This window comes from Macaca mulatta, chromosome 14 (genome assembly GCF_049350105.2).
Source record: "Macaca mulatta isolate MMU2019108-1 chromosome 14, T2T-MMU8v2.0, whole genome shotgun sequence".
NCBI classification, from domain to species: domain Eukaryota; kingdom Metazoa; phylum Chordata; class Mammalia; order Primates; family Cercopithecidae; genus Macaca; species Macaca mulatta.
In genome coordinates this window covers 120356357-120371603 of record NC_133419.1, presented here as the reverse complement: position 1 = coordinate 120371603, position 15247 = coordinate 120356357, and the positions used below count along the sequence as shown (strand labels likewise).

Genomic DNA, 15247 nt, shown 5'->3' with positions numbered 1-15247 from the left:
GTGCTAAGGTTCAAAGGGAAGGGCTAGTGCAAAGACTCAGCCCAGGAATATTGAAAAAATAAGAAAGGGAGACTGCCGGAGGTGAGGTGGAGGGAGGTATGCACTAGCGGGAGGGGGCTTAGGAAGTCTGAATTGAGACCAGTGGGCCTGGAAAATCAAGAAGAATTCAAAAGCTGTTGAGGAGCTGGCATCAGTAAGACTTGGTGATTACTTGACTGTTGGAGAGCTCCTGTGTGCTCCAGCTTTGCCACGCTGTGGCCTGGATTTTCCTGGCATTCCACTTAACCTGGGAGGTCTTCCTGAAAGAGCTGGGCAGTGTACAGAGGCAGAGCAGCCACTTGGTAGATAGGTCTCCAGAAGTTGATCCAAGGCAAAGGCACAGCTGGGTCAAAGAGAGCTGGACAGGTCATGTCCAAAGTGCAGTCCCCCAAGGTAATCAGAGCCAATACTCCCATTTTACAGCAAAGGAAACTACCCTATGCAAGGCCATATAGAAAAACAGTGACCAAGTAGTGGGGACCAGAGCCCGCCTCTCCCAACGTCCAGGTGAGCAGAGCAAAGGTGGCAGGTACAGGAGAATGGTCCAAGAGGACGCCTTGAAGACTAGAGGCGGGCAGGGCCGAGAGAGGCTCTGTGTTCCTGGGGTGCCACAATGGAGTCAGAGGCTGGCTCAGGACCAGCCCCACGATGGGCGGTGGGGATGGGGCAGCCAGCATGAAACAGGCCTGCAGGACAGAGTCCGAGTGTCCTCAGCCACCTGGTGGGAGAAGGCAAAACTCAGCTCCCTGACTCATCTCTGTCCCCCAGCCTGTCCTGCTGGAGGGAGGCGGAACTTGCCAGAGCACCGCCATCACTGCTGCCGTCCCGGGCTTCTGTACTGCCAGGGAAGCAGAGCCTGGCCAGCTTGGCCTGTCTGGAAGATCCTGGGCTCCTGCGCTGGCTCCTTCTCTCAGGGCTTTTCCCAGGTTGCCGCGCCCCCTCCTCTCCCACACACTGTGCTCTCCCTCCCAAGGTGCCGGGCTCCAGCCCCACAGCCCATCATTAAACAGCTCAATGTGGGGAGTTGGGGGATCATCAGGCAAGAGGAAAACATCGGCAGTTTTTGTGACCCCAAAGGAGAGGCGGAGGCACTGACTTGGATGGTAGCAGTTAGCCCCTGACTGTGGGCTCATGGGATGTTATCAGCACCTCCCACCAGCCAAAGTCTCTGCACTGCAGGCGGCAGGGGACACAGAGATGCTAGACTAACAGCAGTGCAAGGCCAGGCCGGACTCAAGTCCAGACTGTGCCCAGCCCCAGAGAAAGGTGGCTAGAGCACCAGGACAAGAACTGGGTCTGCTGGGTCTGCTTCTGCTTCCTTGCTGAGCCCTCCTCCCCATCCTGAGTGTAGAGGGGAGTCTGGAGGCAGGACTGGGCACCCGTGAATCTCCTGGACTAATGGGGAAGTGAGACAGGACAAGCTCAGTGAGAGCTCTGCCTTCTGGGTTTTGCTGACAGAATGATCGGGGTCTAGGTGACACTGATTGGCAAACCTGTGAAAGGAGGGGACCCCAGAAAGGGGGTGGGTGTCCTGATCGCACGCTCCTCCACGTCGGCCTCTCTCCGAGGTGGAGCTGGCCTTGACTTCAGAAGGTATGGAGCTGGCCAGCCCTGGGAGTTGACATTCGGGGAAGCGGCTGCATGGGGAGGAGGGGGCCTATACCCTTTAGGTCACTGTGCTGCCTCAGCAGGGTTTCAGATGGAGGCCCTGCCCCTCCCAGTGGGTGAGTCACTCCCACTTACCACTTAGCCGGTTTCTCACCGGACATCCTGTCCCCTTCTGCCAGTTCCTGGGCTGCGGTGGGAGCATTCCTGGAAAGCCCTAGAAATGCATCCCGAAGAATATCGATTTCATAGAGGCCCTTATGGGGGAGCTCAGCACCCACCTTAGACACACACGTGCACACAGACCCACTCCCTCTCTGCAATGTGCCGCCACTTTACTCCAGGCCAGGTCGGCCGCCTCTGCCCAGCCACTTCAAGGCCCCCAGGCAGAGTCTCAGGAAAGGAGGGGCTGGGGTGGGCTGGCACAGCCAGTACAAAAGAAGCGGTTCATGCCAGGAAGCCCCGAATCCCCCTCGCCTCACCTAGGTACCCACTTTCACCTACCCCTGAGCCCAGTTCCAGCCTGCTTTGCTAGGAAGAGAGGGGTCTGGGATTTAAAAGGGCAGGAAGAGAAACTGCTGGAAGCGGGTATGTGGGGAGCGGAGTGCGCCACACCCCACTGCGTGGGAACCTGTGGCCCTGGCCTGCGGATGAGCTCCACGGCAGGCAGGGCCTTGGGGAGCAGGTTTGTCCACCACAACTGAGGAGCCTTTGTGTTTTGTTGCTGAGCTCAGGCGTTTGCAGGTCTGTGACGTCTCAGGGGGCCGGCCTGAGGCCCGTCATGCTGGCTCAGCACTTCTGGGAAGCGAGGCAGCCTGAACTGCCCAACCTGAGCTCTAGTGGGGAAACTGAGGCACTTGAGAACAAGCCCCAGGGGCATGGGTCCCAGATCCTGGAGCTCATAGGGTGGTCAGGGACAATATAGGCAGTGCTTGAAGTCAGAAAAAAAAAAAAAAAAAAACAAGACTGATTCTTTTGATATCTGTGGGATACAAGAGCCCCTCTACTGAGGGCACAGGTTCTATGGATGCCTCTGCCCTTCACTCCCCACCTCTCTGGCTCTTATTGCTCAGCACATTGTAGCCTCCTGCAGGTGCCCCCCACCACACACACACACACACACCTGGGATCCCCAAAGCCCCTGTTTCTGATCTATCACCTGACACCCAGTCAGGTGACCTGCAGATGCAGTGGCCATACCAGTATTGTAGCTGGTGTTTGTGCCATTTCTCACAAGGGGCAAAGGAGTCACTGAGGTTATATTCTAGGAGGGACACCACCCAGAAAGAGGCCCCAGGGAGTTAGATTGAGCCAGAGTCTGTTTTTGTGGCAGGGTGGGAAAGCACTGGGCTGGGTGCTACTGTTCTGTGTCCCTGGGCAGGTGACCTAATCCCTCCAATCGTTGTAAATGATGGATTGCATGGTCCATTAAGCTCCAATATGCTACCATTTTAGTGGTCCCAGTTCCCGCATCTGGGCCAGCCTCTGCTTCTCATGTAAGAGGGAACCTGCAAGGAAGAAAAGAGGATGTGTTCTGTGGACCAGTCCTGACTGCTTAGGGAATCAGAGAAAGTCAGCAGGGAACTCCCCAAGCCCTTGACCCTGCCAGTGTCAGGCGTGACATGGTCAGCTCAACCCAAGGCCAGGCCTGCTCCTTTCATCTCCTGCAGGGGCTTACAATTGGTTGGGAGACAGTAGACAGGCTAGACACATATGCCAGGAAGTAGAAGATAAAGGGGTACAGGTCAGTGTTACATGTTATTGGGGTATTAATAGAGCTGTCAGCTGAGTAGGAAGAGATGACAGTCACAAGGGCGTCCTGGAAGAGGGTGCCTAGTAGCACTCCCTACAGTGTCCAGCATGGAGTAGGCGCTCAGCAAATATTTGTTGAATGAAGTTCCAGGGAGGGAGGCCCTATTGCTTCATAGATGAAAGATGATGGTGATGATGATGATGGAAGCTAGCATCTAATGAGCCTTTCATTTGTCCTAAGTGCTGCTTTCTGAGTTTCCCATGGACTCCCTCTTTTAATCCTTACAGCCGTTTTATAGGGCAGGTATTAACTATTATAATCCCCATTTTGCAGATGTGCAACGTTGGTACAAACTGAGCTACAGAGAGGTTAAGTCATTTGGCCAAGGTTGCACAGTTCATCAATGGCAGAGGTGGATGCAAACCCCTACTGCCTGGCTCTTAACAGCCCCGCCATGCTGCCTGAAAGGGTGGTGACGGAACAGCCTTCAGAAGGTGGGAGACGTCAGCTCAGCTTTCAGATTGTCAGGGCTGCAGTGTCTGGAGAAGCTTGGACAGGCAAGAAGAGGGGCTGTGCAGTCTTTAACCCCCTGTTTCTTCTGCCTGTCCCTGGAGCAGGCTGCCTTTAATCAATCCTGCCTTCTCATGGCCCACCTGTTCCGGGATTCTTGCTCCCATCCAGCTCTTTCTCTTTCTTTCTGGTGGTGATCCCTGCTCCTCTGTTGACTCTGACATTCTAACCCCGCCTGTTAGAGACACCTGGACTCTGCTCCCCTCTGAAAACCTCCCAATCTAAAGAACGAGAGTCCTTCTCCCCAACCCTGAGTCCTTGGACCAAGGCAGGCAGCCCCTAATAAGAGGCTTAGGTTCCCGGACCCTAAGTCTGGAGCGGGGAAGTGGAGTTTTTAGGCCTTTCAAATCTTCCAGCACCTCCCAATTCCAGAACTCTGGGATCCAATCCCCACCCTTAATGACCCCAAGCCCCTTACTCCAAGAGCTGCCTTATGCTCACCACCCCCGCTCCCCTGGCCTTGTTAACAGTCAGATGTGGCAAAGAGGCAAACGCCAAAGTGAGTCTGTACCTGCTCCTTAAAGATCCTCCCCTCTCCACCCCACCCTGCCCATCACCAGGGCATAAAGGGTCAGGGCTAGGGGCACCTACTTGGTGCCCAGTAAGAGAGAGGCTAGGGACATCCTTTACTTCCCCACCATGTGGTTGCTTCTGGGAGTGCCACAGTGGAGGGAAAAAAGCAACCTCCACCCCAACATAGACATGGGCTTGGGGAGGGCCGCCCCTGCCTGGTGAGGGATTGGTAGATGTAAGGGGGCCTCTGGGGTGCCCGGCCACCTCTCAGCACCCTCCCCACCCCATGCCTGGCCGCTATCAGCCATCTCCACTCCTGGCATTGACACAGCTCTGACGGTGAGGTCACCACTGAAGATGTAGCCAATGAATGTCAGCCTGTGCCCCAGGGACTGTGCCCTGCCTGCCTCCACACCTTCAGGGGACGAGAGGAGACAGGATTGCAGGGGCTCAGAGGGCTGTTTCCCCTTGTGGGTCCACCATGCATGGCACCAACCCTGAAATGGCTCCTGGAACCCACACCCCTTCCCTGTGCTCTCACCTGGGGCCCAAGCCCTCCCAGCTGGCTTTTCCTGTTCCTGGCTTTGTGTGGCGCAAGTTCCCCAATTATGCCCACATTATCTCAGCCGCTGGGCAGCCTCCAGCAGGCTGGGGGAGGGGTGGGGAGCACCCAATTATCCTGCTGGAGAGGGCCTAGGGCTTAGCTGCTTGCCAGCTAGCCCGTCAGCAAGAGTGCTGGGCCGTCTGGCCCACTGACCTCACCATGGGACTGTTTCTGGAGTGGGGCCACAGCTGCACTGGGCTGCCATCAGACAGTTAAGGCCAGGAGGACCACTGGGACTTGGGAGGCCAGCCTACTGCCTTACAGAGGAGGAAGATAGGGCTCAGAAAGGGGAAGTGACTGGCCACGGTCCCACTGCCTGCTAAAGGCAGAGGCAGGCTACAGCCTAGCCCTCCCAACTCGTGGCTGGATGCTTCTCCCATTGTATTCCCAGCCCATGGGGCCTCTGCCAGGGAACATCAGCTCTGAAGCACCCCACAGGCTGGCAGAGGGGACAGCTGGAGGGGCGAGGCTGGGGATAGGCCTGATGGGCCTTGAAGGGCTGCGTGGATGTGCATCAGCACAGAGAAGGGGGAACCTCAGGGAAACTTTCAGAACATGGCAGGGCCTGACTTGGTGAAGCCAAAGATAGACTTATGCAGCAAGTATTTCTTGAGTAGCTACTCTATGCTGAGCACCAGGGATATTGCAGTGACCTAGAGACCTGGCCCGTGGCCTCTCGAGCAGAAGAGAGGGGAGCAACTTACTGCACTGACCATGGGTTTTGGGGCCCTCAGAGGAGCCTGTGCTGCAACAATGTCCCCGTCATGCCGAGGAGGCGAGTGAGCATAAGCCCCAAATTTCCACTCTTGGATCCCAGACTCCTTTGGTCATTTAGGCCCTCCCCCTGCCTTGGGTTAGTACAGGGCCTGGTGTTATTGATGCTATTGATGACGCTCAATAAAGTGAGTGAAGTAAGGATACAAAAACATGAGGGATACAAATGACAGCAAGGACACGGCTTGTGGGGAGTTGGCAGGACTCAGGAGAGAGCTGGAGGGTACAGCCTAGTGCTGGGGACAGCTGCCCCACGTTAATGGAGCTGAGCCAAGTTCAGGGGTAAGGAAGCCCAAACAAAGGACATTCTAAAGGGGATAACATAACCCATGTGGAGAGTGGAGGGAATTTCACTCCCTCCTTCTTGCAAATGTCTGCTCTTTTTACTTCCATTGCGATTTGTGTAGTAACAAATATTTACTAGCATCTACCATGTGCCAGGTGCTGCGCTGGGCACTGGGGATACAGAGATGGAAAGGACAGACCCTGCCCTTGGAGGAGTTCACAGTCTGGTAGAGAAGTCAGATGTGTAACCACCACCTTCCAAGGCAGGAAAGAGCCGAGCTAGAGGTGGCCAGGTTAGCTCTGGTGGGGAAGATCAGGGAAGCTCCTGAGGTGGCCTCAGGGGGCAGTCCACAGGTGGAGAAGGGGAAGGGCCGTCTAGGTGGAGGGAGCTGCCTGGGTAAAAGTCTAGGAGTATTGAGTGGATAGGCTCTGTGCTCCATGGAGGCCGGGACTGAATTGCTCCTTGATATGACCCAAATGCTCACACTAGATCCTGGAATATGTCACTCGGCAAATCGCGGCTGAATAAATGGGAGGAAGAGGGAAGGAAACCAGGAATGTGGCATGTTCTGAGGATGGGCCCAGTCTGATACGGTGGGAAAGTGTGGCTGATGGAGAGAGGTGGACAAGAGGCATGTGCAAGGAGGTCTTGCTAGGAGAAGGCATTTAGACTTCACTCTGAAGGCCATGGGGAGCTAGTGGAGGCTGCCTTATGCAGTGCTCACTTCCCTCTGCCGAGCTGGGTAAGGGGGCCCAGCCAGTACACCAGGGCATGAGGATTCAGCTGTGTGGGAGAAGACAGCAGGGTGGCCATGATGACAGTCACCGTGGGCCTTCAAGCTCACCCAGAGCCTCCTGCTTCTGACGCACCTTCTCATCCATCACGCCATTTGGTTCCCCCAGTAACCTTGTGAGGTAGAGAGGACTGGATTCTCCGCCCCACTTAACAGAGGAGGAGACCAAGGCCCAGGAAGGCAAAGCAGTCGGTGCATGGCTCCCAGGCTGGGGCTCTGCTCGAAAAGCAACCAAAAATGAAGGTGCAGACATATGTTTACTAACACAGAGTGATGTTTATAATCTATCACTAAGGGAAAAAGCAGCTTATGGGATAATATGTACAGCATGATTCTGACTTTTTAAAATAGATAGATGGTTATGTGGATATACACAAATATAAAGTAAAAGAAGATAGATCCTTCAAGATTATCCTGAGCAGAAGGATCATGGGATGTTGTCACTTTCTTCTCATGATTTTTCAGTGTTGCCTAGAGTGTTTTTATAACAAGTAATTAATATTTTTACAATCAGAATAAAAACAATAATGACTGCTATAAAAGACAAGACCAGAGCACAGGGAACTGTGTGGGTGGGGGGAGGCTACGCCTGACACTGACCACTTTCTGCCGTCCTCCTGGCCAGGCGCCCACTCCCAGGTGGTCCAGGTGAACGACTCCATGTATGGCTTCATCGGCACAGACGTGGTTCTGCACTGCAGCTTTGCCAACCCGCTGCCAAGCGTGAAGATCACCCAGGTCACGTGGCAGAAGATCACCCAAGCCACCAACGGCTCCAAGCAGAACGTGGCCATCTACAACCCATCCATGGGCGTGTCCGTGCTGGCTCCCTACCGCGAGCGCGTGGAATTCCTGCGGCCCTCCTTCACCGATGGCACCATCCGCCTCTCCCGCCTGGAGCTGGAGGATGAGGGTGTCTACATCTGCGAGTTTGCTACCTTCCCTACGGGCAATCGGGAAAGCCAGCTCAATCTCACGGTGATGGGTAAGCTGCCCTGGGCCCCCTCGCTGTTCATCCAGAGGCCTGTTACCTTGGGGCATGGCCATCCTCAGGATGCCTCAGTGACCCCAGACATCCCCCTTGGGTGGGCATGCTCCCATCATTCCAGGCATGAGGCTTCCAGTCCCTTCTAGCCAGGCCACCCCATGATTCACTAGGGATTAGGGGCAGGGGCTTAGCTCTAGACAGTGGGGAACGTCGTTCTTCAGGTTGAAGCCCACGAGGCACTGTGCAGGCAGCACCATCAGACACCACAGTAAGGAAAGGAGCCACCTGCACTGCTTGCCTTAGACATGCCGGGACTCCAGGAGACCTAAGCTCGATGACGAGGATATGACTAGTAGGACAGAGAGGACATAACATTAGACAAGATGAACTTCCTGCAAGAGGTTCTGGGACAGGCTTTGATGCAGCACAGCTGAGAGGCAGGGATGGCCAAGGGGACCTGAAGACAAGGCCTGATGGACACCACACACTTTTGGCCAGTGCATCTTGGACGAGTCAACAGAGCTAGTCCCATCACTCTCTCTGCTTCCTCACAGCCAAACCCACCAACTGGATAGAGGGTACCCAGGCAGTGCTTCGAGCCAAGAAGGGGCAGGATGACAAGGTCCTGGTGGCCACCTGCACCTCAGCCAATGGGAAGCCTCCCAGTGTGGTATCTTGGGAAACTCGGCTAAAAGGCGAGGCAGAGTATCAAGAGATCCGGAACCCCAACGGCACGGTGACGGTCATTAGCCGCTACCGCCTGGTGCCCAGCAGGGAAGCCCACCAGCAGTCCTTGGCCTGCATCGTCAACTACCACATGGACCGCTTCAAGGAAAGCCTCACTCTCAATGTGCAGTGTGAGCAGGGCTGGCTGCCAGGGGCCTCCTGGGGTGGGCGCCACTGTCCCTCCTCCCTCTTCCTCTCCTTTCTCCTCCCTTTCTCTTTCTGGGAGTACTTTCTTCTCCCCTCCTGTCTCCCCCATCTCCTCCCTTTGTTCATTTTCTCTCCTCCTTCCGTGTCCCCTTCCTGTTTCCACTCCAGGGCTCTCTGATCGCCACCCTCCCTCCCACACTTCCCTCTCTCCTGGCTGTTTCCATGCCACTGCTCCTTCCATCCCTTCCTGGCTGAAGCTCCCTTGTTGTAAGTCCCCCTCTCCTGACCTCACCCTCTTCAAACATCCCTTGCCCCACAGATGAGCCCGAGGTAACCATTGAGGGGTTTGATGGCAACTGGTACCTGCAGCGGATGGATGTGAAGCTCACCTGCAAAGCTGACGCTAACCCCCCAGCCACTGAGTACCACTGGACCACGTAAGTGCTGCAGGGCTGGCCAGTCACCTTGGAAGACGGCTGGCTGGACCGCGGGTGATGGGGGGCAACCACCCTACCTCCAGGAGCCTTAGACAGGGAAGAAATTAGGGTCTGGGCTCAGTGAGAAGCGGGGCCATGAGAGAAACCCCCACCGCCAACACACACATATACATTACGTCCGTGTGTGACAGTGTCAGGGTCAGTGGAACAAGCCATTCTGCCAGAGGGGTTTCCCTTGTGATCTGCTTCCCTCCCTCTTCCTAATAAAGAGTTCTGTCATTTTCCTTTGGTGATTCAGCCTGAGTCACTCCAACCCCAACCCCCCAGTATTTATTTTTATCGAGGTGTCCCTCGGGAGGCCGGTGTTCTGGAGCATCTCAGCTCTTTCTTTGTTCCTATGCCTTCTCTCTGGCACCCTCAGATTCTTGGGGAGGAGGCAGCAGCCAGCCCAGAACGCCTGTGCTCATGGAGCACGTGCCCTGCAGCCCGCCATCCCCTTCTTGGCCTCACGGTCTTCGCCTTGACCTTGAAGGGTCCTGTCTCCCCTCCAGCCGGCTCAGACAGCTGGGGCCAAGGCTCTTCCCAGAGAAGAGCTGGATGGAACACACACAAAGACAGGAACGTGGGGAACCAAGGAGAAGGTTGATATGGGTGGCCAGGAGACAGCTGCCCAGAAGGAGCCTGTCCCCTTTTTCTGGGGAGCAGAGGGCACTGGTATGCCCCACCTGTGATCCTCCACTTCCTGGAGTAAATAGTGCTTCTGAAGGTGTGAGTGGGCAGAGCCTGCTGGCCAGGTTCAGCTCTGAGGACCCAGGAACTGGTAGGTTCAACAGAATAGCTTTGTGGCCACAGGGGTCAGGAGGAAGGAAGAAGATCCCTTGTCTTTGGCAAATTTGCAAGTCACTTCCCCCGTGAAAAAGTCCTGTGACATTCCCAACAAAAACACAAAGTAGTGGAATGGAACATACTTCCTATCTCATTACCCAAGTGGCCTGCCCAGGCCTTTTGCCCCAGTGGTTCTACTTTAGGAGATCTGGGGTTAGAACCAAGGCATCTGTATTATTATTATTATTATTATTATTATTATTATTATTATTATTTTGAGATGGAGTTTCACTCTGTCACCCAGGCTGGAATATGGTGGCACAATCTTGGCTCACTGCAACCTCCACCTCCCAGGTTCAAGCAATTCTTCTGCCTCACCCTCCCAAGTAGCTGGGACTACAGGTGTGCACCACCACGCCCAGCTAATTTTTGTACTTTTAGTAGAGACGGGGTTTCACCATATTGGCCAGGCTGGTCTCGAACTCCTGACCGCATGATCCACCCACCATCTCGGCCTTCCAAAGTGCTGGGATTACAGACGTGAACCACCACGCCGGGCTGGCATCTGTATTATTAACCAGCTGCCCAGGAAACCAAGGACCAACAACCATGAGACGTGAATAGGAAGCTAGAAAGAGCACTTTACCAGGAGTCCCGAGATTTGGCTGGAGCTCCCATGCTGCTGCCTGCAGCTCCCATGCTGCTGCCTGCCAGCTGTGGTTGCCTGGCCTTGAACCTCAGGTTTCATCTGTTAAGTGGGACCAGCACCTACCTAGCCTGCCTCTATTCCCATATTATGATCAAATATGAAAAGCTGAATAATATAAAACTACTAAGTGAAAGAGATTATTAGTATTATTTTTCTTCCTTCCAAGACAGATCCTACCACACAAGCTCAGCAAAAGGTCTAGAGGGCCTGGAGCTAAGTGGGTGACCCAGGAACAGCTTCTTCTTGAGGCTGGAGAGTCATAACCCTACGCGTGTCTCCCAATTCCCACAGGCTGAATGGCTCCCTCCCCAAGGGTGTGGAGGCCCAGAACAGAACCCTCTTCTTCAAGGGACCCATCAGCTATAGCCTGGCAGGGACCTACATCTGTGAGGCCACCAACCCCATCGGCACACGCTCAGGCCAGGTGGAGGTCAATATCACAGGTAGGAAGCTGCATCCTCCCCAGCCTCTCCGCACCCACGGTTCCTTCGCCACCTGCATCCCTCAACTTTGGGCAGTGCCACTGTAGGAAGATTATCTCCTTTTCCGGCTTCTCTAGTTCTCCCTTGAGCTCTGGCCATTGGTTTTGCTTTGCTTTTCTCTTTCTTTCATTTAAGGGCGTAAATGAGACAGTCACGGTGACCGCCAATCAGAGAGGGGCAGGAGGAAGGCTCCGGGAGGGAAGAAGGAAGCGCTGTTTACAGCAATGCTGTTTTGGGGGCCAGCAGAGCCTGCCCGTGGATCTGCCAGCACCACACACGGTGGGATGCTGGCGTGGTGGGGATAGGTTTGCAGGTGGAGCTCATCTCCTCCAAGGTCTGCACCTGTGGTCGAGGACCTCTTCGTGAGCCAGAAAGTGAGGCTTACCTCAAGCAGGGAGACTGGAGAGAAAGCGAAGATGTAGCCCAAAGCCATAGTGCTTTGTGTGCCCTGCAACTGAGCTCTCCCTGCAGCTTTCTGTCAACTTACCCATCCGGGCAAAGGGAGGACAAGGGCTAGGATGTTCTGAGGAGAGACTTCACCTGGGACATGAAAGGAGCTTGGGCTTGATGTCAGACAGCTGTGACCCTGGACAGACCCTCATCTGTAAAACGGGGACAGTATGATGTGCCTCGAAGGGCTGTTGTCAGAATTCTACGTGATGTAGGTCAAGTACCTAGCACAGATCAGTCTGTCAATAAATGGCCAATGCTCCATGATTATTACCCTGACCTCCATCATTAGCATTATTATTAATGGAAGCATCAAAACAGGTCCACACAGGGGTAAACTGCCAGCACAACTTCACATGGGGAGTGTCTTTTACAGTGGACCTGAGCTAGCTGCAGGGTGACAAAGGGACAGAGGGTCTAAAAGAGTAAGTGGTGTCCCACTGTGACTGAGATATAGGAAGTAACGTGCTCAGGGACACAGAAGACTGGTCGGCAGTTCCTGGGCTCCAGCCACAAAGCTTGGGCAAGCCATGACAATTCGTGAGCTCTGAGCCAGTGTCTCTGGAGTGGGAGACCTCATTTGTGGGTACATTTAGGGCACAGTTGCAGAAAGAGCCATGTGAAGTTGTCCAGGGTCTGCGCCTACCTGTCCTCAGTGCTGTTCTGTCACCTCTCACCCAGGGGCGGCAATGTGGAGCCACTTGCTGTTGTCTGCAATCCCTGGCCTCGGCCCTGAGACTGGTCATATGAGGAGGAGCATCAGGGTTGGAGCCTGGGGAAAGCTGGGGGGTTCCCATGGGTTGGCAGGCAGAAGGGGCTGGTGTCACACACTTCTCCCCAGCGGGGAAAGTCTGAGTAGAGGAGCCTCAGGGTTACCCAAGCTCCAGCCCTGAAATACTGGGGGAGTCAAGGGGGAGGTGGGAAGGGCAGGGCCTGTGTTCCATGTGGAGTGGCCATAGAGAACATGACCACCCCTCAGGGAGGCACTGTCACACGGGGGACAGCACAGACCTCGCCTGAGTGTTCACACACTGGCTCTTCCTAGCTGTGTGGCCTTGAGCAAGTTCTTCACCTCTCTGAGCCTCGGCTTCCTAACCTCTAATGCGGAGATACTCACACTTGTCTCAGGCCTCTTACGATCACGCAGTACTCACTGCGCGGCGATACCTTCCCCTGATGGTGGGCTATCAACACGTGAGGGGTGTGGGCTGGGGGCAGGGGGGCCGGGCCACCTAGGGTCCCAGCTGGAAGAGGGACACAACATGGCTCTTGCTGACAGCCCCTTTAGGCAGGAGCAAGGAACGCATGGCACTCACTGAATCATTGATAGGCCCAGGAGCTGAGCGGCTGGCCTCCCTCGGACGGGACTCTCAGCCCCCTCCGGAGGACTCAGGGAGGTGGCCTGAGCCTTCTCAGGGCTGTGTGTTCTTGTGCTCTCAGGCAATTTCCAAGCAGCAGCTGACCTCACCACCCTCCATCCCACGTCGGCCAGTGCCTGCCACATTCTCTGGGGAGCCCACCCTGCAGGGCACAGCCATGCCCTTGCTCTAAGCCCCACTGGTCCAGAGGGGATGCATGAGCGAGACGGATAAGTGGAAATTTAATTTTTCATTCTGGCCATTCGTTCGGGTAATAACTTTGCCCTGGGCGCATCTGGAAAGGGAAATGAGGAGTGACTGGGGCAGGGCAGAAGGTGGGCAGCAGGGGGTGTGCTGAAGGGTCATGCGTGTGCAGAACACGTGTGTGCTGGGCCACTGCACACCTGCGCAGACTCGCTTTGGCACAGCTTCTTGGGGCCCTGGGCCCCCACGGAGGGAGCACTGAGTGGTTGCTGGGAGATGAGTGAGTAGGCTGGGCTGGAGGGCGGGGCGCCCAGGCCAGGGAAGCATGGGAAGGAAAATGGCTGGAGCAGAGTGGGCAGGGAGGAAGAAGCAAGGCCTTCTCTCTGTTGGCCACAGGGAGTCTGAAGGGCTCTCAGCCAGGAAGCACCATGGTGAGGTGTGTGGGTTAGACTGAGCATTCAGGGGGTTGCGTGGATGGCACCAGGACACCCGTTAGGAGCTGCCACCATGAGTGAGTCCCTAGTGGGAAACAACAGGCCCAGGCTGTGGCTGTGGTGATGGGGGCACTGAGGAGATGGACCCAACAGAATCTGTGTGTGCTTCTGTGGGCTCAGGCCCCAGAGAAGCCCCTTTTAGCGGCTCTTACACAGAGGAGCAGTTTCATAGGGTGGGCCCAGTGGTGACAAAATGAAGCTCCCTTCCTTCTCCCTCTGGGGTAATGACAAGATGGGGAGAGGCCCAGGGTGCAGCCTCGACCAGACTGAAAAAAGCAAATGAGGCAGGCTCTATCCCTGTGTGTGTCAGGAGGAGACGGGCCAGGCCTCTCCAGCTGGGACCCAGCCTCTTGCCACTCCCAAGAGCAGGGCAGGGAGGCTGCCAGGGTGTAGGATGTCCGTCCCTACTCCCATCCCGGGGTGCGGGGCGTCTGTCCCAACTCACATTTCCACTGAAACCCCGGGCTCAGCCCTTGCGGGTGAGGATCACAGTCTGCCCGTCAGGCCTGGAGTTCTTCAGACCCAGAGTTGTGGGCCTTGAAGGCCAGTGTCCTGGAAGGGAGGCAGGTATGAGCCTGCAAGTGTGCTTGTCCAGCCATGGTATGGACATGTGTCTCTGGGCGTGTAAATGTGAACCAGTGTGAGCAGGCTCCGTCTGCATGCTGAGTGTGCACATGGGAGCCTGTGGCTGTGCCGTGGCAACGTGCCATTCTCTGAGCCGGCGAATGGCAGTGTGTTGGGAGGTCTGAGAAGGCAGCTGCATCCGTGCCTCTGGGAGGATTCGGTTCTCCCCCAGCTTGCTGAGGCTCTGCCTGATGGTCTGACACGAGGCACAGCTGCTGCAGCTGCAGATGGACAAAAGGGCTTCCCAGAGGTGGACCCCAGGCCTCCCCACTCTCCCTGTGGCTGGCTGCACTGCATGCTGGGAGTGTAGTTCTTGCAGCTTCCGGGCCTAATCTGATGCCAGAGCATTTCCTGCCTGAGGAAGCACCAGGCATTGGTTTTGGAGGCAAACCCAAACATTCTCTTTGACCCCAAACCTCCAGATCCTAGATCCAGACTGTAAGCCCTAACACGTCACTGTACCTCAGATCTATCCAAAGCCCCCAGCACCAGCCTACCCACCTCAGAGAACCAGGACCCCAAAGGCATGCAGAGCCCCCACTTCCCCACTGTCCTGACCAGCCAGGGACCCCAGAAGAGAAGCTACAACCTTTCGGGAATGGGGACAAGCTGCTCCCTTTGTAAGAGGATGTGAGGGAGGCTGGCTGGGCCCCTGCCAGCAAACATAAATGACCCCGCGGCCTGGCTCTTCTCTCTTCTCCCAGCTGCGGCCCTTGCAGCTCTGCTCCTGGCACAGAGACAGGAGCTACTGGCTGAGTGTAACAGCTGGAGAGGTGGAGGGGGAGGGGAGGACGCTCCACTCCACCCCAGACAGCCCCTTCTGCTTGCAAATGAGTTAGGTCCCCACGCTTCTCCTTTCTTCTCTC

The 15247-nt window shown here is 55.7% G+C and overlaps 1 protein-coding gene across 1 annotated transcript in view; it reads left to right on the top strand.

The window, feature by feature from the left end:
• NECTIN1 (nectin cell adhesion molecule 1) overlaps positions 1–15247 on the top strand; it is a 68538-nt gene that overhangs the window by 42832 nt on the left and 10459 nt on the right. Inside the window, exons 2-5 of the mRNA XM_015115962.3 lie at positions 7563–7922; positions 8480–8782; positions 9118–9235; positions 11061–11212. Of these exons, the coding sequence (XP_014971448.1) occupies positions 7563–7922; positions 8480–8782; positions 9118–9235; positions 11061–11212 (933 nt within the window). The remainder of the gene's footprint in view (positions 1–7562; positions 7923–8479; positions 8783–9117; positions 9236–11060; positions 11213–15247) is intronic.